This window comes from Vigna radiata, unplaced genomic scaffold (assembly GCF_000741045.1).
Source record: "Vigna radiata var. radiata cultivar VC1973A unplaced genomic scaffold, Vradiata_ver6 scaffold_373, whole genome shotgun sequence".
NCBI lineage: Eukaryota > Viridiplantae > Streptophyta > Magnoliopsida > Fabales > Fabaceae > Vigna > Vigna radiata.
In genome coordinates this window covers 10,343-34,011 of record NW_014542541.1, presented here as the reverse complement: position 1 = coordinate 34,011, position 23,669 = coordinate 10,343, and the positions used below count along the sequence as shown (strand labels likewise).

Below are 23,669 nucleotides of genomic sequence, written 5' to 3'. Positions count from 1 at the left end.
TCAAACAAGAAAGATGATTAGATTATGATATCGATTTTATGGATTTGAACTCTACCTCATCCTCTTTTACATCATGAGATGGGAAAGAACAATCTAATTGCTGAGATAAGAATTACTCTACAAATGATACCTTTCGTTTGGTAATTTCAAAGACTAAAATAATACATATGAAACGTTAGAAACTAAATTGACTGGTACTAAAAATTTCATATACTAATTTGATAAAAAGTAAAATCTGGTCTTGAATAAAAAATCACTCCACTCAATTTGGTCCTTAAAGAAAAAGTAACTAAATATTCCTCAAGATTATAAACCAGAGATACTTTAATTGTTCCATCATTCTCCCTCTATGCCTATTACATTATTAGTCTCTGAAAAACAATAAGTATCAACTTTATTGGTCCCTTGCGTAATTCGGGGGAAAAAATACCATCAACTATATAAAAGTAACCAGGACCACTGACATAGGACTAATGTGCTGGAGGCCATTCTAATTTTAAATGGTCCTTCAGAAATTTCTTAAAGCTATCCTCTGTGCTTCCTCTATGGGGTAGAACCTTCAATACAGAACAGAGAACAAAAACTCTAAATGGATACAATTGCTTAAGAATTTCAGGGTCCCTATCATAATCCTGCCAAGAAGAAATAATGCTGTGATTCCAGATGCTAAGAAATATATGTAAAATCAATACACGCAATAAAATGTATATGGGAAGTATGACTACTTACCTTTTCAGTTATTACAACAACTGGTTTGGAACCAAACTTTCCCTCTAGTTCTCTAAGTTTGGCTCTGATTATCTCAATATCCTGGGTTAATTGAAAATATGGAATAAAGTAGCATCTTAGTTAGTGTCTAACTAAACCACATAAGAAAATTCAAAATAAATTAATAAAAAAGTAGACAAAGCTCAATATGATCCTCTTGCAGCTATCTCAAAAACCATTGTCCATTTTAACAGCACAGCATCCAGAAAAACACAATGGGTTTAAATGGTGTTTTCAAATAACATGGTATGCCGTCAGTCAACAAATTATTTCTTCCAAATTCAGGAGAAAAGTGTACCCTGGCATGAAATATGTGATGATCACTGAAATCTATTCGATCAACATAAAGTGCTCGCATCTGCATCAGCATCAAGATATCTGCAGTTTAGAGATCAAATAATAAATACAGACAGAAGTAAGGAGAAAAGAGAGTGAAAATCCACCTAAAATCCATACACCACTATATTTAGATAGCATGGCAAAAAAAGAGGTTTGTATGTGTTAGTCATTAAGCATGGAACACCCGTTTAATACTTATTGTCTCTCAATTCCATAGTCGATCATTTTCTAGTATATTTTAGTATTTACTGTATTAAACAGTTGTGACAAGAATATCTCCCACTTAGTTATACATTTCATTAACTAGTATTTGAGTTATTTTACTTCTAATAGATCCGAAAGTTAAGAAATTTCACAATTATATGATTTTAGATAAAATGGTGGATAAGTCTTAGGATGTTAAAGTGAAACAGTCCATTAAAATGTTTGTGCTAGATATCAAATAAATTTCATTAGGATAAGGAGTAACTAGTACGGAGGAATACCTTTTGAATCTGCTTCACAAAAGGCTCCGCAGAACCAATAGCAGAAACGCATAATATAGTAGCTTCATGAAGAGCCGTCAATGGTATTTTGGCATTGATAGTTCCCACCTCAAATAAGTAAGTTGGATCCATTTTTGTAAAGAAAATAGAAACAGACCTTTTAATCCTTAGGATCATTGATTCAATATCCTTGAGAGTCTGCTCAGAAACCTGTTCTACCAAAGTACAATTTTCAGTAATATGACAAGCTTTTAAAACTCAGCATAACCAAAATTGCTCATGCAAACGGCAAAACTACACTGATGAAAGAACAGCTTGTCAAAAAGGTAAGCAATTTTCTTGAAAGGGAACTACATATATCATTTTATCATACCAAATCGGCATGATGGATTACAACTGCATCTGCTCGCCTAAGTGCAGTCAAAGGTTCCCTTAGCGGTCCACGAGGCAATAGTTGAAGGTTACCCCAAAGAGTTAATCCGTTAACCATTACAATATCCAAATCTCGCCACAAGCTCCAGTGCTACCTTACATGTAGATAATACGGTTTAGAGCAAATGCCACGTCAAGGAAAAAGATAAAATCTTAATTTCAAGCATTTGTGTCACTAGCAGCAAAGCAGTAGCTAGTGAAATGAGAATAAACATAACTATCAGAGCAGATCACAAGTGGGGAACAAGGTATTTTCAGGATATCATTAAGAACAAAATCATGAAATAGTAAATCAACAAAGTGAGGAAAATAATCAAGTGGGGAGAAGAGTTGCATTACCTGCATAGCATCGTCAAGAACTACAACCCCAATTTTTTCTGAATCAAGAGAATTCTGAACCTTCCGTTCAAGGTATTGTTTCTCGTGCCATGAAGTCTTACAAATATCAATGTAGCCATATTTTCGGATAAAATGCCTTGCAACAGCAGCTCGGTTAGCACCAACACCAATCTTAGTTGGTGTCCCAAGTAAATGCCTCCTAAGCATGTTGACTTCATCCCCACCACCATAACCCTGCCAGACATTGACCGCTTCGGTTTAAACTTAAGAGCACAAAAATCAAGAAAAGCGGCATAAGTCATAACCAAGTGTCACTATTTCACATGGAGAGAAATCCTAAAGGTATTGCAAAAGAATACACACATCAGCCACTGTAACATTTAATTATTAACCAATTCTCAAACTATGTTAATAATTTATGCACTTATAATCATAGCTATCTAAGCCAGTTCAGACTAGCCAGTCAAACTGGACTAACTGGGAAACCAATGATACACAAGGTGTAACTGAAAAGGCTGCGAACAATTATATTGTTTCATACCTTTGCTTACCAGGAGCCTCTTGGCATCCGGATACGTAAGAAGAAAAAATAATGTTAAAAGTGAGAACAAATATTATGTTGTTTTAGTAAGAAAAAATAAAATCGGCTTTTCCATAACCTAGAATCAGCTTATTTATAAAGTTATTTCACATTAGTTTTTTTAATTTATGTATAAGCTTATGAAAAACTAATGTCATTTTTTTTTGTTACACTATAAGTGCTTAATAATCAATTAATAAATAACCACTAAGAAAAGTAACAATTTATCTAGTTAAATTCATCATTTATGTTTTTTCGGCTTACTGTGGGAAAAAAATCACTAGTCTATAAAAATTGAACCAAGAAGAGACAGTAACAGCTATTAATTCGGGGAATGCAAAAAGAAAAAAAAAATACCCTGGAAAGAACTAGAGGTGAAATTCCGTGACGCGAAAAGCAGAGAGCGATGAACTCCACCATCGGCGTCTTCCCATTGCCTCCCCAACTCAAATTACCAACACTGATCACACGAACTGGCAAACTACACACAAAAACAACACCACCGAAAACACAATTAGTTAGTGAAGTTAAGGATTGTTTGGATAAAGATTAGAAACGCTATTTCATGAATTCGAATTTCCTAAATTCGAAAGAGAAAAGTGAAAAGGGAAAATTTACCATTGAACTTGAAAGAAATGGTGTTGGTAAAGTGAGCGGCGAAGTGAGAGGGCGAGTTTGTAGAGTGTGGAGGCAATGGAAAGGAAAGGGAGCAGAGAACGGTGAAAAGGAGTAAGGTGAGAGAGAGTCTGAGCGTAGGCTATTTCATTCACTGCACTTCTCAGTTTCTCCATCAATTTTCTTACTTTCTTTTTCTTCTTCTTCTTCTCCTTCCTTCCTTCCTTCCTTCCTTCCTGTAACCCTTTTGCCACACTCTAACCCAACACACCAACTAATTTTTCAATTCTCTATCATAATACAAAAATTGTTTTCCTAATAAATACAAGGCTTAAACCCTTTCTCCAAATATATGAAAATCTCAGTTCATCCTCAAATTTTAAACTGTATTAAGTTATTATTTTTATAAAAATACACGCATTTTATCTTAACCGTTAAGTTGTTTCAAACAATGTTAATTGATGTTGAGATGTATTTTTTATTTTAGGTTTAATTTCTTCCTTGGTCCTTATGTTTGTGTGAAAATCTTAGTTCGGTCCTCAAGTTTTAAACTGTGTCAATTGGGTCATAATTTTTTAACTGTCGACAACGCGGCATTTTTTAGTTTGAGAGGGAGAAAAGGTGTCAGTCGGGGGTTTGAGGGTGGAGGAATGAGTGAAATGTGATCAATGATTGGAAAAAAAAAATACCATAGCCACGTGGATTTAATGATTTTAAAACATAAAAAAAAAAAGTCACACCTCAATTCAAAGTTAACGTCGTCTCAATACATTTAACGGTTGGGATAAAATGTTGTAAAATGTTTGCATTTCATAAGGACTTGAGAAAAAAACTTGAGGACAGATTTTACATCTCAACATCAATTAACGTTGTGTGCATTTTTACAAAAATTATGACCGATTGCGATAGTTCAAAATTTGAAAACCAAACTAAAATTTTCACACAAATATTAGGACCAAAAGAGACTTTAAACCTAAATACAATTTTTTATAATATTTTAATATTATTTATATGTGATTTTGTGATGGATCTAAAATCTGTCCACATAATAATAATTATAAACAGATCATTAATCAATAAATAATTAAATAATATTAAAATGTTATAAAAGAAAAGTTATTAATATATCATTATTTTAAATATATTATACAGATATTTTCTAATAAATATAAAAACTTTTTTATCATGAAAATGATTCATTGGATAACACTTTAGTGATATCAATATTAGAGAAATTCATCAATAAATTGTATTAGAAATTGTTTATCACACATCTTTCTAATTTAAAATATTCAATTTTATCAATTTCATCATTTATTTACAATAATTCTTACTTTAAATTACTTATAATTATGCACATAATGCATAATTTCACCATCAAATGTAAAACATAAAAAAAACCATCGATAAAAGAATAACTACTTATCTAAATTAAGAATATGATTCCCTTTATTAATATTTTCTAATTAGGTTAATATTTAGGTTCAAATGAAAGTTTTAAAGAGATATAATTATAATGAAATAAAAGATGATCATTTTCTTTATATTTTTAGATTTTTTATTCTTTATCTGTTTAAAATTTATTTTTGTTAAAACTTTAGGTTTAGTAACTTATTAACTAACAACACAAATTAGTAAGATATAGCTTACTTTAGAAACTTATAACTTCCGCCAACTTATCTCAAGTATCATATCTTCTAGCTTTAAAATTATTTACTTTTTTTCCCTATAATTTATAATTATTCTATACATTTGAGGACACTTTCTTATCTTGAATTCAATTTTACACGCACAAACTATTTTTACACTTTTTTTTAATATTTATTGGTTTGTTTTTATTAACTTTTATCTCAAATTAAAACATAATTAACATCACAAACTAAAGTCATTACATGTCAATATAAAATATTATGTAAACATTATACAATTTGAGCATTATAAAAAAAAAAACACTAAATGGAATAGTATTTTAAATTGAAAAAAATTATGAAAATTGTAACACCTTATTTAATTCGTATTAATATTAATACTCTTGTTAAAACGGGTCATCTGACTCAATCCGATATGGCACATGGATTGATTATTTAGTGAGTTAATCTAACTTGACTTACTTTTTAGTGAGTCGAAAAAATTCGAACTCGACCCCACTTATTACGGTTGGAGAGTTAAATGAGTTAACTCACTGACTCACTTGATGATAAGTTTTTTTTTTCAATTCAATTTTTTTTTTCTAATTCAAATCTAAATAAATTTCAATAAAAAACGATGTTGAATTTCAAAGGCAATTCAAAATAAAATAAAAAAAAAATAATACAATCCAAAATCTTCTTAAACTCCAAATATAATCCAAAAGCAAGCACAAAAAATAAAATTAAGTGGGTTGGCGAGCCAACCCGACTGACCACGGGTTCAACAAGAGTGAACCGAATTCTTAGTAGGCCGGGTTCAAAAGTGGCCTGTATCAAATTTTCTTTTTTCAACCCAACCCGGCCTAAACTTATAGTGGGTCGGGTTAGCTCACGGATTCTAACCCCTTTTGATAGCACTAACTAATTGGAATAATCACATGACCCATAACATATAACAATTACGTTAAAGAAAATATAAAATATTCACACAATTATCTCATATAACTATACATATATTCTATATTTACAAAACCAAAAAGAAACAACTAAGAATATACATAATGTCTTTATTAAACAATTCATCTCAATCATGTCATCGACATAGCTAAAACTATCTACACTTGTAGTGGTGGAACAATTGCCCCACCCTCCCTCCCCCCTCCTAAACGATCACACTAAGCTAATTTGTCTACCACTTATGGACAAAAAACATCATATCATAGACTGAGACCTCTTGCTACTCCTCATCACATAATCCTCTTCTTTATCTGAGATGGAAATATTATTGCAGCATCGGGATAACATCCAAGGTTGAGTCCATATATCAATACATCACTTTACTTGAAACCACCATTAAGAATTTCACCCTAAAAATTCTTTCCAAATCACATATGAATTCAATCACAATTTCCATATCATTATACCTTTAAACCATATCACATAGTATTAAATAAAACATCATACCATTTTAATCAACCAAGAAATCCCAAACCCACTCGCTTAGCACTAGAATCATGGCGCCCAATGAGCACAGACTCGCCTAGCGACAACTCAAACAAAGAGCTTCTCCAACCTAGCGAGCTAGCTTGCCCAACCTCTAAAACCCATTGCCAAAACACCTCAAATACTTGCCCAACCACTTTGCATAATTCTGCAGAACACGAATTCTGTAGAATTTGCACCCTCTCAACCTCAATTGACCTATCTTAGATACTTTTACCAACTTCTACCACTCCCAATTGGTATTCTAAGCCATAATAGACCTGTCCAAGTACATATATCCATCTCAAACCAAGTTTTAAACTCTTTTCATCATAAAATTCCAACTCAATTCAACTAAAACATCATTATGTAGGTCCAACTCAATTCTACCAATTTTAACACATAACTTAGCAATTTAGGGGTCTGAACAAGTTAAGAATGACCCCAAAATGTACCCCATCCACTCCACTATGCCTGAGAACTTCTACTTTCAAAACTCATTACTCAAAACCTTCAAAATGTACTTAAAACAATTCAAAGCATAACAAATTGGCTACCAATCTATTCTAGATTATATATCTACTGACTCACCACCCAAACAAATTTCAAAGTATCATACAACATATCTAAATTACCATTTCCCCCCTTTAGACCACTGCTTCTAAAACTCACTTATCAAAACCTCCATTTTTGGAAAAAAATGACCTATAACTCTAACAATTCATTTCTTCTCAACATTTCAACCAAAATAACACCATAAATTTTCTAACCATAACATTCACAAGATTATTCCAATTCAACATAGAATCATACAAGGCATCAAGCAATACACAACTAATTACATTCATCAAAACACAAATATCATTAAAACAGTAATCTCAATTACAATTAAATCATCACATCCTCATAGTAACACTCAATCAAACTTGAAATTCAAACTTTAAACCTAAGCATTAGCTTCCTTTACCTTAATAGGGATGTTATCAAGCTCTATCTGCTTACGATCCTTGTTTTTCGCTCAAGAAAATCTAGAAACTCCTATAAACCACAAAATTGTGATCAAAGTGAGTCTTTAGGACCTCTGATTAACAAGAAACTAGAAAAAGATAAGGGAACAACACATGTGAGAAAACTTCTAGCCGCACGTGTCTTAAACTACGAATTTAAGAAAAGGAGCAAAAAATTACTTGTTCTAAAATGAAATATAATTGGTAAAGAATGAATGATCCACCGACATGATTGTTTAGACACTTTCTAATTGTCAAACAGATGATTCAGGAATTAAAATTTGTAAAGAGAACTTAAAAAAAATGTTGTAGAGAAATAATATTTTAGATAATGAGACGAGTTGATGAAGTTCTTTTTATATTATTGAATTATTTTAACTTTAAAATATTTGGACTCATTATTTTAAAATATCTATAACTCCATTTTATAATTCTTACAAAAAATAAAAAAAAGTTTAATTAATATTTAATTTCTCAATTAATTTAATTAAAATGATGTTTAATATGCAATATTTTAAGAAATAAATAAAAACACTAAAAATTATAATTAGCAATATATTTTTGGGTTAAATATGTTTTTAGTCCCTATACTTTGGGGCGATTTTGGTTTTAGTTCCTCTTTCAAACTATAGTACAATTTAGTCCTTCAACTTTAGAAAACTCTGGTTTTAGTCCTTTTTACCAAATTTTTTTAACTTTATTTGTTGTTTCAAACGCGTTTCATAGTTAACATTGAATCAAAAATGTGTCAAACAGTGTAAACAATCCAAATGCTATAATGTAAGGTGCTTGAAGCAACAAATAAAGTTTAAAAAATTTGGTAAAAAGGACTAAAACTAGAGTTTTCTAAAGTTGAAGGACTAAATTGTACTATAGTTTGAAAGAGGGACTAAAACCAAAATCACCCGAAAGTATTGGAACTAAAAACATATTTAACCCTATATTTTTATCTAATTTTTTTTTATAAATTATTAAAAATTAAATAATTATATATGTTTTATTTTATTTTATATTTAATTCATTTATAATTTGATAAATTAAAAACATATAATTAGAATCTATATCAATAGAAAAAATGTGTTAAAAGATGGTGTGTTATAGAATATTTAAAAACAATTTTATTCTAAAACACTTTTTCTTATTATACATTACAACTCTGTTATTATAAATTAATTAAAATTAAAAAATATTTTCAAAATTTTATTCTAAAGACTGGGGCATTGAAAAAAGACAAACTAAAAAAAGAGCGTGTGGGGTTTACGCGACATGAGAGAGAGAGAACTCAGGTGGAAGCTTGAAAGACAAAAAAGAACGAAATGATGAAAATTCGGGCAGCAAGTAAAAGGGCCACGCAGGGCCGTCCGGGCAGCGGGCAGCACTAAGCGCCGTTTTCAGAGTTCAGACCCTTAAGACGAAAGAAGGAGCCATCATTTATTATTAGGTACTGCCCCACTCACCCCAGCCTTAGCTTCGCAAGTTCGAAGCTCAGCCTAGGACACGAGCCTCCCAAAAAAGTCCAAACCTGTGTCCCTCGAAAACTCCACGGGAAGGGAGAAAGAAGCAAGGTTAGAGAGAGAAAAGAACAACGCGTTTCTAGAGAGAGAAAGACGAGGCAGACAAAAGAAAGAACGAACAGATTAGAGAGAGAGAGCAGTGGGTCTCTAGAGAGAAAGAGAGCAAGGGGCGCGATGGTTCAGATCGCGAGGAGGAAGAAGGGACGGCCGTCAAAGGCGGATCTGGCGCGCCGCTCCGGTGAGTCTCCGGCAGCCGCGTCGCAGCCCGATCTCCGGCGAAGCCACCGGCGCCGGAGCGTGAGGTACAACATCATCGACTATGATGGCGACTACCTCGACGACGAGGAGGACGAGAGAAGACGCGAAAAAAAGAAGCTCAAGCTCATGGCGAAGCTGAACCAGGATGGCGAAGAAGAGCCTGAAGAAGAAAACGACATGACGCCAAGCCGCACTGCCCCTGATGCGCCGGCGGAAGAATACGAGGACGACGAAAACGAACAAGACGAAGAGCACGAACACGAGCAAGAGGAAGAGCACGTAGAAGACGAAGATGGCGTGGTAATGCATTATAGTTTAAAATTGCGGTTGCGATTTTGTTGCCATCTTTGATGTTACTGGAAATTGCGGATAAATGGCCACGAGTACATTGTCAACGCTAACAATCTTGATGTTTCAGCAGAATTAGTGTGTTAGTGTCACTGAGATTCTTCTTCGGCCGATTGGTCCATGGAATTTCTCTCTCTAAATTTCTCTCTGTTCTTGTCGGAATCTAGAGAGAGATTAACTAACAAGTCAACTGTAAAGACTAAAACACAGAATCTGATCTCTCTCTCTATATATACATAAACTCTCTCTCTCTCTCTCTATATATATACTCTCTTTCTCTCTCCACAGGCTCTCTCTCTACATATAGATATACATAGCTGTCTCTGTCTATTATTTGAGTCTCTGTCGCACTCTCTATTATAAATATAAGTGATGAGTGAAGTATTTAGCCTTTGGACGCGATTAATTGTGTGCGTGTGTTTCTAATGATGACAGGTAAAGGGCAGAAAAGTGGAATCGAAAGGGCTCCACTCTATTTCTGTTTCAGGTTCGTGTGGTTTTAATTGGGGGTACTTGCTGTGGTTGTGGGTGTGATTATTTAGTTTTTTATATATATGGATAATTGAAAAGGAAAAAGTGATGACTGCTCAAAGGGTATCAGTGGCTTCGCTTCAGCATCGTCCTTTGTGTGTTTTCATCAATTTTCCCTTTTTTGTTTTTGTTTTATTTTACTGTTAGGAACTCCGGTTATTCTTCAATCTGGGATTCCTTTGCCTGATAAGAGGACTCTGGAATTGATCCTTGACAAGCTTCAGAAGTATGTGTTTTCTTTTCTATTTTTCAGTGTTTGAGGGTGTATGGTGATGATGAATGATTTCTGGGGGTGTATGATTTTGGGTACTATTTTTGTTTTCTGACTTCCAATTATTGCGGGGTCTGGATGATGGCAGGAAGGACACTTACGGTGTGTTTGCAGAGCCTGTTGATCCAGAAGAGGTGCGTCAAATTTTCTTCCAGTGAGTTAGTAATCTTGTTTTTCGAAGACACCCCTGACTTAGAAGTTCAAATTCTGTTGACTTGCAGCTACCTGACTATCATGATGTGATCGACCATCCCATGGACTTTGCCACTGTGAGACAGAAGTTGGCAGCTGGATCTTATACTACTTTAGAACAATTTGAGGTGTGCAAACATGTTTCAGCTGCTCATGATTGGAGGGTTTTGCTGTTTTGTATTGAGTTTTTAATTGTTTGGTACTGGATTTTGATGTTGATTGTGTGTGCTCTTCTAGATATATTATTTGTTGGTGTTTGAACTTGACATATTTACGATGCTTGGACTTGAGACCTGAGACTGAATTTTAGGCAAAACATAACTTGCTCTGTCTTTTCTAATTCAACAATGATGACTATTATCAATGATGTATAGATTACCAGTGAAAGACTTGGGTTGTTAGCAAGAGTCAGCCAGATGTAGAGTGCTTAGCATGGAAGAAAAACATTCGGAATGACTAGTTTCTTGACTTATTCAGGATATTTTCAATTTTGAACTGGTTTTTCTGTAGTAACAGTGTTGCTTAAGGATGGTTATTGCATCATTTTATTAAGCAAGTATGTGCTGCATATTTAATTTCTATTCGTTGATGCATCATCCCATGTTTATTGTACGGTTAACTGAAGTCTGTCAGTATTTTGTTAACACATTCTGAAAATGACATGATGCTAAACAGTTGTTGCTTGTGTGCTTTTTGATGGGTTTTAATGGGTGATGATTGTAGCAGTATAATATGAATGGGATCGAGTGGGACTTGGTGTTTATTTGATTTTGTTTTATACCCATGAGACACGTCTTTAAACCTGCTGATTAGTTGGATTTGGGCAATATTGAAGGATTTATCCACAAGCGCGGGAAAATCTTTTTATTTTTGTTTAACTCGTACCTGCTTGATTGACAATGAATCGTCATAGTCTAACTCTAACTACACCCTGACTTGGTGTTAATATTATAGTTTAACTCTTATGGATTTGCAATTTCAAAACATTTCATCCTCATCATTTGATTTGATTTTGATCATGCTTAAACCATCTTCTGAGCACAAGTTCTCCGTTTCTTCCTAGAACTTTTCTGGACAAAAGGGTTGTTTAATATTGTCAATAATACCATCTTCTTCTAATAGAACTTTTCTGGACAAAAGGGTTGTTTAATATTGTCAATAATACCATCTTCTTCTAATTATTGATTTCGTTGTCTATTGCCTCCCATTTTATCATCAGTCAGAAGTATAAAAAGTAAGTAATATTTTGCCTCTCATTTTATCATCAGTCAGAAGAATAAAAAGTAAGTAATATTTTGCACGTGGTTTCTGTTTCTGGCTTCCTGTTCTTCATGGGTATTTCTCAGATGACAAATGCTAATGACTGGATGGATATGATACATTAGGTGTTGGGTTGGGAGTCTTGTTTTTCTAGGAAAACTGAGGTATACATACATCAATGTTATTTTTAGTTAGAAACTGTCGCTGAAGATTTGAGATAATGGTTCTTGCTTAATCTACTGCAGGAAGTAGAAATTGTTTTTCTTGAAGTTGTTTATCTCTCTTACAAACTCGCGCGGCTTTTCTTTGTAGTGAAAATTTGTAGATACAGAGTGCCGTAAGGGGGATGTGGTCCCCTCCCAAATTTATTCCAGTGCATTAAATTACTATGAAAATCATTTTAGGCCTGCCTAAAATTTATAAAAATGATTATTAAAAATTATTTGTGGAAATTGCCAGGTGGAGGATGGATAGAGAGAGTGAGGTGATTTGGTTTAATGGAAAAATAGTGGATTTGACTAGAAAGTTTATTGGTCTATATGATTGATTTGATTGAATTAATGATGGTTGATAGGTTGATTTTTAATATAAAGTTAAAATGTGTATTTTGTAAAACATAAACATTTTTTGGTTATAATAATGGTTGAGAAAATGAAAATAAACTATCTCTTAAAAACATTATTTATTAATTGTCATAATAATTAGAAAAAGATTAAATTAAAATCAAATAAATAGAATTATTTTAAAAAACCAAATGGACATAAGGATAAGTTACCCAGCAATCCCCACAAAGCCCTCGCATCTTCCTCACCTCACACAATTCAAAACTTTTCCAATAAATCATCTCAAAATCACCCATACCAATTTCACAATCCTCATGAATAAACTCAAATCAATCCTTAGGTGCTAATGGAGTGTGTGATTGTTATGTATTTTCCTAATTTATAAAAAGTATTATATATGTGTATAAAATATGAACATTTTTGTATTTTTTATGCACGTGAATTTTTTTTTTTCAGATTATATATTTTTAGTTCTTGGATCTCATCTAATAAATTTTCTGGTTCTGCCTTTGCATAAATGATTTTTAAACAATTGCAATTATGATGAATGGATATTCAATAAACGTGTGAGAATCAAATAGATCCTTCTATTAGATAAAAGTTCAAAATATTTTTATCTCCAGTATCATCTTAACCTAACCATGCATTGATTTTTATCTTCTAATCGAGTAAAAGTTGGTAGCAAGATTATACTCTAATTGCACTGACTTGTGAATGGAATCGTTAAATGCAGAGTGATATATTTTTAATTTGCTCAAACGCAATGCAATACAATGCAGCAGAGACTATATACCACAAACAGGTATACAGTTTGATGCTTCGCTGTGTTCCCCTCCTAACAAATTCTTCATTAATGATTGTTTTATTCTGTATACTGTGTGACTCCTATATTTGTCACAGGCACGATCAATACAAGAACTTGGACGGAAGAAGTTTGAGAAGTTAAGGGTTGGGTTTGAACGCTCTCAGATGGAGCAGAAATCAGAGCAAAAGGCAGGATCTAATTATTTTGTTAAGAAGCAGCCAAAGAAGCCTCTAGTACGTACGTCACTGGAACCTGTTGGCTCTGATTTCTCTTCAGGAGCAACTCTTGCTACTATTACAGATTTACAGCCAACTTCCCATCCGATGCAAGGCGGTAGATGTGAGAGACCTGGCAATGTTGATGGTATTTTGGAGGCAAATGCTTTCTGGATTGATGCAAATCAAGAGAAAGCTGAAGACGTTTTATCAGGTAATTCAGTAAAGAGATCATGCGATTATCTTTATCCTGTTACAGTTGTCTTTATTATTCCTAAACATACTTTTAAAGGAGAATTCTTATGTTAAAATGTAGTTAATGATTTTGATTGTGTTGCTTTATTCTTTCAGGGAAAGGCCTTCACTCCAAGTGGGGAAGGAAGTCCGTTGTGCTTGATGAAAGTCGGCGTACATCTTATAACATGTCCAATCAACCAATTGGTCGTTCAGAATCAATTTTTATGACTTTTGACAGGGAAATGAAGCAGCTGGTTGCTGTATGTATCATAAGCAATGAAATCTTCTTGAATCGCTGGATTTCTTTTACTCATTGTCAAAACATAAAGCGTTACAATTGTAATTTTTGCATACAGGTTGGACTTCATGCAGAGTATTCCTATGCTAGAAGTTTGGCTCGATTTAGTGCATCTCTTGGACCTATTGCTTGGAAAATTGCTTCCCATAGAATTCAGCAGGCTTTGCCACCTGGCTTTAAATATGGACGTGGTTGGGTTGGAGAGTATGAACAGCTTCCAACCCCAATATTAATGGTTAATAATCAGGTCCAAAAAGGAACTAGTTTGACCATGAAGTTGCATTCAACTATTGACTTATCAAAGGGTGACAAAAGTTGTAAGAATGTGGAACCCAGCATTGAGCATCCTGTAAGTGGGCAGATGCTAGAGGGAAAACATCCTTTGATGCCTGATGGTGAAGGAAAACCTTTCTTTGGTTCTTCTGGAGAAAGGATCTGTGCTCCTGCCAACATCCTAAATCAGGAGCAGAACAACCAATCCAGGAAAATGGGCAAACCTGAGAATAAGGGTTTGAAACAAGAAGAGTTAAATTCTTTATCCTCAAGTAAGCAGAATAATAATGGTCTGGTTGCAAAGTTTACTAGTAACACTCCTGCAGCAGAGTCCAAGCCCAGAGAGATGGTGCCAAGGAACAAGTTCAAGCAGCCAGATGTTAGTGGAGAGTTGCCTAGTGGAAAAGCCACAGATACAAGTTTGAACAGACAAGTGACTGGTCCATCACTTGAAACTACATCAAGCAATACAAGCAGGGAAGGTCCTGTTGTCCATGGGAAGGAGCTGGGTGTTAGCGACCCTGTTCAGTTGAAGGGAATGTTTGCTGAAAGGGCTCAAAAGCAACACAATCTCAATCATTTCGTTGTTGATACTCCACCAGTGACACTATCAGGTCCATCCGGACAGAGAGATGACTTAGGCAATGCTTCAGCAGCTGCTGCCCGTGCATGGATGTCTGTTGGGGCGGGAGGGTTTAAACAAGGACCGGACAATTCTAGTTCACCCAAAAATCAGATATCTGCAGATTCTTTGTACAACTCAACAAGAGATTTCCATCAACATATTTCAAGAATTCGAGGGGATTTTCCCTCTGCTGGAATGCCTTTCCAACCATTTCAAGCACCTGTTCCTCAATCTAGTCACACAGGCACTGTTTCACAATTTCCCAACCGGCCTACGGTTTTCCCTCACTTAGCATCTGCTGACCAATCTAGATTTCAGATGCAGTCCCCTTGGCGAGGACTCAGTCCTCGTAGCCAGTCAAGGCAGAAACAGGAAACCTTTCCACCTGACTTGAATATTGGTTTTCAATCTCCAGGGTCACCTGCAAAACAATCTTCTGGTGTCCTTGTTGACTCACAGCAACCAGACCTGGCTTTGCAATTATGATAAGGCATTGCTGTCTTGGTATGGATGTTTCCAATTGAATTGGACTGGTCAAGGAATTTTTATTGCAGCTCACGGATGTGGAATTTGATCCTTTAAAGGCTTGCATATTAGATGTGAAAATGCCAAACTCTACCCGGATTGGATTTAGCACAAGTTAGCCCCGATTCAAAATGATTTTAATAGTGCAGGAGACTGGATTTAACAGATATAACTCAACGACTCACTATCATTATTTCCGGACGAAGATTGCCAAATCCATGCAACACGTTTCCGTTAACCTAGGGTTGAAGCTGTGGAAAAAAAATTCTGCATGTTGACTGATTATATCGGTTGCAGGCAAAATATACTCCTGATCCCTTGTATGTATATTGTTTACAATTTGATTGCCTGGATATTTCGTTTCTTGGATGACTAATGTATCTGAATTCGTGGTAGGGCATCACTTCTTAATTATGCTATTATTTTGTACATGAGATTTACATGTTATTAATGGAAAACGATTGCTTTCGTCTTTTTCTTTGCATGTCAACTTAATTCAGTTCCTCTGCAAAGACTTGTTCTCCTTGACAAGGTATTCTTTGTAAGTTTAATAATAAAATGAGCAGTTTTAATTTTCCTTATGGCACCCATGATGTGTTTTTTCTCTTTGAAACGCCAGTCAATTATTCTTATCTACCCTTCTTAATCACCAGTGTACACAAAATGAGTATGTAGGACTGGAAAGAGAAAATTGCACATTACTGATTTGAGAATGGAATTAGTATCAATTTTTCATCTGTCCTTAACACAGGCTGAGTATGTCATAGAAGCAATTATTAGTTATTAAACGATAGGTTTAATACCTATTTTAGTCATTCTTTTTTAAGGTCTTTTCAAAGTCGTCTTCCCTTCTTTTAAAAGTTTATTAAAATCTTATTTTTTACAAAAATGGTAAAATTTAGTCTTTTTTACTTACGACGTTAAATTTGATTTCATTATATATGTTAAAATAAAATAATTAAATGTGATGTACAATATGTAAAAGTTAGGATTAAAATAAAATTAGGATTTGGAATAATTAATTGAAGCAATTTGGAAAAAAAATCAAATTGTGAATTTATGGGTGATTTAGGGTTCCAGCCTACGGGAGAGAGGGACTATCGCACACTAATAAACAAGTCTTTACTTCTCCGAATCTAAATTTGTCAACTAAATACACTGTACCAGAAGTTAAAAGGACGCTCCTCCTTACACCTCCACTCTTCCCTGCACCTCCCCCAAATTCTTTTATTTACAAAAATAGCCTTAAGTTAAAATGTTTTTACTTTTACCATTTAGATTTTTTTTTAAATCCTAATTCTACCATCTGTTGTTTGCACAGCCACACAGCCACTGCACCCCTACCCCCACTTCTCTCTCTCACGGATCTCTTTCCCATTTCCATTTTCTCTCTTCTTCCTTCCTTTTCACTTTTGTTTTCTGTTTTCATTTCTCTTTCCCATTTTTTCTTCCTTTGCATTTCAGTTTCATTGTGAAAAAATATGCTAGACGTGTTCAATTGGGTGAAATTTTTGAATTAGATTGTGTTACTTTAAAATCAGATGGTGTTTTTCGAAGCCGTCCAAGGGGTTGGTTTACTTTTGAGCATGCTTCATTTGCTCTGCTATTTTTTTTCGGGCACATTTGGCATGGTGCTAAAACTTTGTTCAGAGATGCTTTTGCTGATATCGACCTAGATTTATGTGGAGAAGCAACCAAGAGCGTGGAGTAGAGCGGAGTTCTTCGTTTCTGTATCCAGGTTGGTTTTCTTCACCACTTTTTTATTTTCCTTCAACACATGTTGATATCCGTTAAAGGGTTCTCCATCTTCCTTTTGCATCTTCTTTGACGAACCTCTTCTTTGACGAACCTCCGCCTGCTGTAGCACTACAACCACCAGACCTCTTCTTCCAGCAGCATCACTACTACCGAACCACTTTCTTCCACCACTTCTAAGAAGCTGCTACCTCCAAACAGAGAACCACGAGCACCAACAAAAAGCACAAACAAAACAATACCAATGAAGGAGAAATAGCACAGTGAAAAGAAGAAAATGTGATTTCTGTGTTGAGAGTGTAAATGATTTTACAATGGAGATCGCTTGAAAACAATTTTTTTTTACCAACCATTTTACATAATTTAATAATTTTTGTAATATTTTTGATGTATACAAAAATTGTTAAGAAATAAAACAAATTAGTTTGAACAGATGTGGGAGAAGTGTTGTTCAACTGATCTTGATTTCTGTCAAGAGAAGTCAAGATCCGTTTATAGGCCAAAGAGATGTTGGTAAAAAAAATAAAAAAAAATTAACTACAGGACAAAATGGGAATGTGGAGGTGGAGGGAGTAACCCTCAAGTTAAAATCGCGGGCTTTGAAATTTGCGTTGATGAGTTGGGATCAATTGTTGAGGGATGTGATGTGAAGAAGTTGAAAATTCATGATGGGGTTGAGGGTATCACAAACAAACTAAATACCTCAGTTGATGACGGGATATCAACATCTGAGCACTTGCTGAATCAGAGAAAATAAATTTATGGAGTTAATAAATTCATTGAAAGTCCAGCTCGTGGATTTTGGGTTTTTGTATGGGAAGCCCTTCAGCATACAACCCTCATGATACATGCTGCATGTGCCTTGGTCTCTTTGGTGGTTGGCATAGTAATGGAAGGGTGGCCCAAAGGTGAACAAGATTGAATTGGTATTGTTGCTAGCATATTGCTCGTAGTGTTTGTCACTACCACAAGTTAAACACAAAAAGGTGAAAATAAGATTAGGGTTAGGGATTTCGCAACGAAGAAGGAGTCAGAAAACAATAGTGCAAATAACCTGAAAACGTTCATGTGGCAATCTCTTATTTGGCTTTTAGTTTTGAGTGGAAAGGAGGCTCACGTGGTAGTCCCTTATTGGCTGAGCTTGCCAATTAATTAGACACATCATTTAATTTTGGTCAGGAAAGGAATTTTGCCGTTAATTTTTTAATGCTGTTAACAAAAAGGATCAACTTGAACGGTTTTGCAAAATATAGGATGCTTATGAACTTTTGAAAAAAAGGAGGACAACTTTAAATACACCCTACAAATTGAGAGACCAAAATAGGTATTAAACCTAAATGAAACCAAACAGCAGCAATCTACATGGTGGTTCCAAGGGTTCAAGGCACTTATAATGGCCAGCTAGCAGCAATAAATTTGCACATTCTCACGTACCAAGTTGGTTTTGCCTTACACAGAAGCAGTACAAGATGTTTGAGGATGACACCCATGAATGTTTCTAGCTCCAAGGTAGAGAAGAGTTTTCCTGTTGATTTCCTTTATTTATTACTGCAAGCCAAATTTGCAAAATAACGTGGTTCATCAAAACAATTATTTGTGATTAAAAACGTATTTAAGTCTTACTTTTATAAAAATAATTTTAAATGATGATGAATGAATTAATTAGATGAAAAAATATTAAGTAAATGAAATTTCAACAGTAAAAATAATTTTGAAAAGAAAAGGTAATACAAAATGTTAATAAAATGAACGTTACTAACTGAATTAATTTTTTTTTTTTAAATTTTATGAAATAGTTAAATAGATCTTATATGTTAGACCACCTACTACTTGATTTAGAAACAGAAAACTGGAAAATTATTTGTATAACAATAATTTCTTAATAAATAAAATCTATTAAGTTTCAGCTTTTCTTATCTCAATTGGCATATTCTTCATTGAATAACGTTATTTATGCAATACATTCCTTAATAATTCTTACACATTTATCTTTTCTATTACATTATTTATCATATATTTTTCTCTTAACCAAATGGTTGGAGTCGTTTTTCATGGAGTATGAACAAAATTTGGTTGTGGGATGATTAACATTTGTATTTTTCTAAACGATATTCTTTACAATTACATGATTTTTTCCCCTTTCTTTTCTTAACTAAATAATTTATTGTAATCTCTTTTATCTAACATAATTTGTTGCAAAATTTTGATGTGTGGAAGAAAAAACATATTGCTTTCTCCAAGCAGCCAGACAAAAAATCAACAAGGAACTATTAACGGATAAAAAATCTTGACAAGGAAGAAATTAACAAGCACATTATTCTCAAAACAAAACTTTGTTTTGCAGGAACCTACCACAGACTTTCTCAGCCATGTCCTACATAGACCTGAAAATTCCAGGTAACTAAGAAAGGAGAGTATGGAGCAAAAAAAATTCTTTCTCCAATCTCCTTGAAGATTTTGTTGAAGAAAGTTCGACCTTACCCTTAGTAAAATATTTTTTGTTTTGGATCAGTTTTCATTAATTTAGTAAAATTCGTCAGTAGTTGACCCAAAACGAATAATATTTTACCAAGTATAAAAATATGTTTATATCGACTTTCTCCAACAAATTTGACCGTAAATCATTAATAACAAGCACAAAATGAACATCACAGGTAGGACATGGTTAAAACTTGCATAATAACATGTTGTTTGTTATTGCTTGGTCTTGGATCTTTTGACCTGGTACTTCTTCCTATCTCTGAGCATACAAACATCACCATGGCATATGAACTCTTTGGACTGTGAGGAATCTGATGAGAAACGGCAACAGCAAAAGAAAGACAAAGCCATGAACTGATGATAAATAAAGCTTGAAGCCACAAGAAAGAAAAAAAGAGCTAAGTGGCTTGGTTATGTTTGATTCTTGGTGCTATAATATATAACATGTTGTGAGGTAGCTAGTGGGAGACAAGTAGCATATGAAAAGCATTATAATAAGGGTCAAAGATTGCACAATCTGTCAGTGTCAGCCATGAGAACACGTCTTGCTTTGTTGACAACTTGTCAGGGACAGACAAGGAGTAATATAGAAGCTTCGGCACTATATCGTCCCTTCCTTTTGTTGTGTGAAAATTTGAGTTGAACAATAACAACACCTTCTTAAATGTCATTTTCTCAACAAGATTATAAGATTCTTCAGTTTGAAAAAAAATGTAGGTTTAATTACTTTGTGGTCCAAAAATATTAAACTAGTTTTAATTCGATTTTGATTTATAAAAAATTATGTAATTAAGTTTTTTTTTTTTAAATTGTATAAACGGTGTTATATGTCAATTAATGAATATTTTTTTTAATCTTTTTATTATTATTTTTTAATTTTTCTAATTTAATTTATTTTTTTCTGGATTTTTTTTTCATGTGTCATTTTAAAATTATGTTACATAATATAATTAATTTGACGTAATAGTAGTTGTGTTATGTGTCATGTAATAAAGTTTAATTTAATCTTTACATTTGTTTTTTATTTAATTTTATTTTTTTATTAAAATGAAATAATGTTATCTTTCTTTAAATTGAAATAAAATTTATCTTTTTTAATATTTTTATTAAATATTTCTGAAATTATATAAAACTGTAATATTTTTATAGATATTTTTACTAATTAAAATAAATTTTTATTTATCCAAATTTTTTTAATTAATAATTATATATGTAAATTTTATATGTAAAAATTTTATTTGTATTAATAAATTTAATAGTTTTTATATACTTGAACTATTTTAATCAGAATGAAAACACTAACTTAACCTTAATAAAAATTTGTTTTAAAATAATTTATTTAAATGAAATCTAATAATATAATTAAAGTTAGTTTAAAAATATTTAATAAAAATGTCAACTTTAATAAAAATAAAAACATAATATTTATAAAAAAATAAATTTAGATCTAATTTGAATAAGAATAACATTACTTATTCTAAATGTAAAAAATTGAGATTAAATTGAATAGAAAAAAAACAAATATATAGATTAAGTTAAGACTTTGTCACAACACACTAATACTATTAACACAACTTTAAAGTGACATATAAATCTTTGTTCCAAAAATAATAATAAAAATAAAATAAAATAAAGTAAAAGAAATTAAAGAAACCACAATCTGCACGTGGTTTATCTTTAACAGCGTTTATATAATACTTAACAAAAATATCTAATGACATTAATTTTTACGAATTAAGACAAACAAAAAAAACTGAAAAACTTAGACATTTTTAGATCAAGGAATGAAAAGAATAATTAAATAAAACACTTACTTAGTACATGGATGGTTGCGAATTTTCTCCTCTCTCTAACTTGTTGATTGGACTCCACATAATTTTCAGAAAAAAACTATTTTAAAGTTGAATATTTAATTTAGAAAATATTGTTATCAACAAAATGATTGATTTTGGGCTTGGGAATATTTGAATGGATATTAATTGTGATAATTTAGAAATTTGAGTATTTAAAGTAGATTGAATCTTTTATTTTCATGAGATTGAGTTATTTTAATAATAAAAGTTTTATAATATAAACAAAAATTTATATCGTATTTTATTATCTAAAATACAAATTGTTTTTCTAAAAATTCGTTCATTGAGTTTCTCTACCTTTTTTCTAAGGTATCTGATTTCTGAGTCATCTCTTTGACGATTAGGAGGTATTTAAACGACCACAACAACAAGACCTACGTTTCTACCCGATCAAGTTCTTCTATAGAGCAAGTAAGTTTCTATTCCTTTTTCCTTTCACTATTTTGTTCTAAGATCACTAGTTTTGAAGGTTGACGCATGTGTCCACCCTTATCTATTCCTTGTTCTTTGTCAATCAACGATCGTAGTGACTTATTCTAATATCAATTTTGCAGTTTGTAGTCCTTCTTAGGGTTCCTTGAGGTTTAAGCAAGGGTTTGACATGTTTAGAGGTTGGGAAGCTAGTGTTCTTCTTTTAATTTGATTTGCAAAGTATGTTTTGGTATTTAATAATATGGAAGTTCAATGTATGTTAATTTTGATGTTTGACTCGTGTGTTTTGTTTTAATATGCATATGTGATTAAATGAAAATGGTTGTATGAATCTAGTTAAAGGTGATTATTGTCTTGTATGTGGTTGGTGCTGGTTGATCGTATGAAATTGATATAGCATAGAGGAAACAAAATATATGTTGAATTGTTAGTCATTTTGACCTTAAAAAGGAGGTTTTGGTGTGTGAGTTTTTGAGCTAAGGGTTAAATAGAGTAAACTTAGTTTTACAATCTATTTAGATGTGAATTATGATTTGTTAGGGTTGTTAATTAGTTGAAATCTGTTTTAGAAAGAGGTATTAGTTTTTTAGTGGTGTTTTGGTTGGTTTTCAAGTTCATTTTGGGGGTTTGGACTAGTAATTTTTGAAATATAAGTGATGGAAGAGTGCTCCGAGAAGATGATCGTAGGTTCGCAGCGAAGTCCTCGAAGCTTCCTTCGAAAGAGAAGACGCAACGGAAAAGATGTATAACCTTTTGACCGGAGAGAAGTCGGAAGAAAATGAAGCAAATCTGAGAAGGACAAACCAGATCTGAGAAAGGAACTCAGAGATCTGTAACCTAGACCAAGGAAACCCTAGAAATGGTGAAACGACTCAAACAAACCGATTAATTGGTTCGAAGCAAAGGTTGAACGGTGGAACTCGAAAATCAATCGGAGGAAAGGTGTTTAAATGGAGTAAAACGCAAAACAATCGGTGAAAAATGGTGGAAAACCTAGAAATGGAAGTTCTAGGGTTTAGGAGCTCAAAAAATGGAAAGGAACATGAGATTTGGAGAGGATGATCAGTGAGAAGTGAAGGTAGGGGATGAGAAATCACCTTGGAAGACGACTTGAGTGTGGATCTGTGAGAAGGAGATGAAACTCACAGTGAGGAGCTCGAGAGCGAGAATGAAATGTGCGTGTCTGATGCGCGAGAAGAAAATAAATGTGGCTGATGGCGTAGTGAAACACTGACGCGTGGCTGATGAAGAATGGCGCCACTGGTCTGAGATAGATTGGAGCAATGGTGATGGAGTGTGATGAGAGAGAAAGCACAGCGAATAATTGGAAAATGAAAATGGAGGAAAGTGTGCTGGAAAGTGGCTAGAGGGAGTCTTTGGACTCTCTAGCCTTGTGACTTTCAAGAGAGAATATTTTTCTGATTTAGAAAAGTCTATTCACATTTATCTCAAAAGCGAATAGTACAAGTGAGGAGCTGGGTATTTATTCTAACCCATGCTCCTTGCAAGCTATACTACAAGTACAATGAAATGTAAAAATACTAATAAGAGGACTGTG

At 33.3% G+C, this 23,669-nt stretch overlaps 2 protein-coding genes across 3 annotated transcripts; one reads left to right on the top strand and one right to left on the bottom strand.

Moving 5' to 3' along the window:
- Window positions 1-274: 274 nt before the first annotated feature.
- Window positions 275-3,869, bottom strand: LOC106780156 (probable tetraacyldisaccharide 4'-kinase, mitochondrial). 2 transcript variants are annotated; one of them, XM_014668411.2, is made up of 8 exons: window positions 3,562-3,869; window positions 3,301-3,424; window positions 2,364-2,597; window positions 1,966-2,115; window positions 1,593-1,802; window positions 1,067-1,126; window positions 730-810; window positions 275-632 (listed from the first exon to the last, which is right to left on the bottom strand). In XM_014668411.2, the coding sequence occupies exons 1-8, from the start codon at window positions 3,732-3,734 to the stop codon at window positions 471-473; spliced, it is 1,194 nt and encodes a 397-aa protein (XP_014523897.1). In that variant the 5' UTR covers window positions 3,735-3,869; the 3' UTR covers window positions 275-470. The 2 variants fall into 2 exon arrangements, with proteins under 2 accessions (XP_014523897.1, XP_022632606.1); XM_022776885.1 differs by lacking the exon at window positions 3,562-3,869 and having other exon boundaries at window positions 2,364-2,626; window positions 3,301-3,400.
- A 5,135-nt stretch (window positions 3,870-9,004) lies between these two features.
- On the top strand, window positions 9,005-16,167 carry LOC106780160. Its single transcript, XM_014668415.2, has 9 exons — window positions 9,005-9,747; window positions 10,231-10,282; window positions 10,474-10,552; window positions 10,686-10,731; window positions 10,819-10,917; window positions 13,346-13,414; window positions 13,513-13,846; window positions 13,984-14,129; window positions 14,226-16,167. The coding sequence occupies exons 1-9, from the start codon at window positions 9,364-9,366 to the stop codon at window positions 15,549-15,551; spliced, it is 2,535 nt and encodes an 844-aa protein (XP_014523901.1). The 5' UTR covers window positions 9,005-9,363; the 3' UTR covers window positions 15,552-16,167.
- The last annotated feature ends 7,502 nt before the right edge of the window (window positions 16,168-23,669 follow it).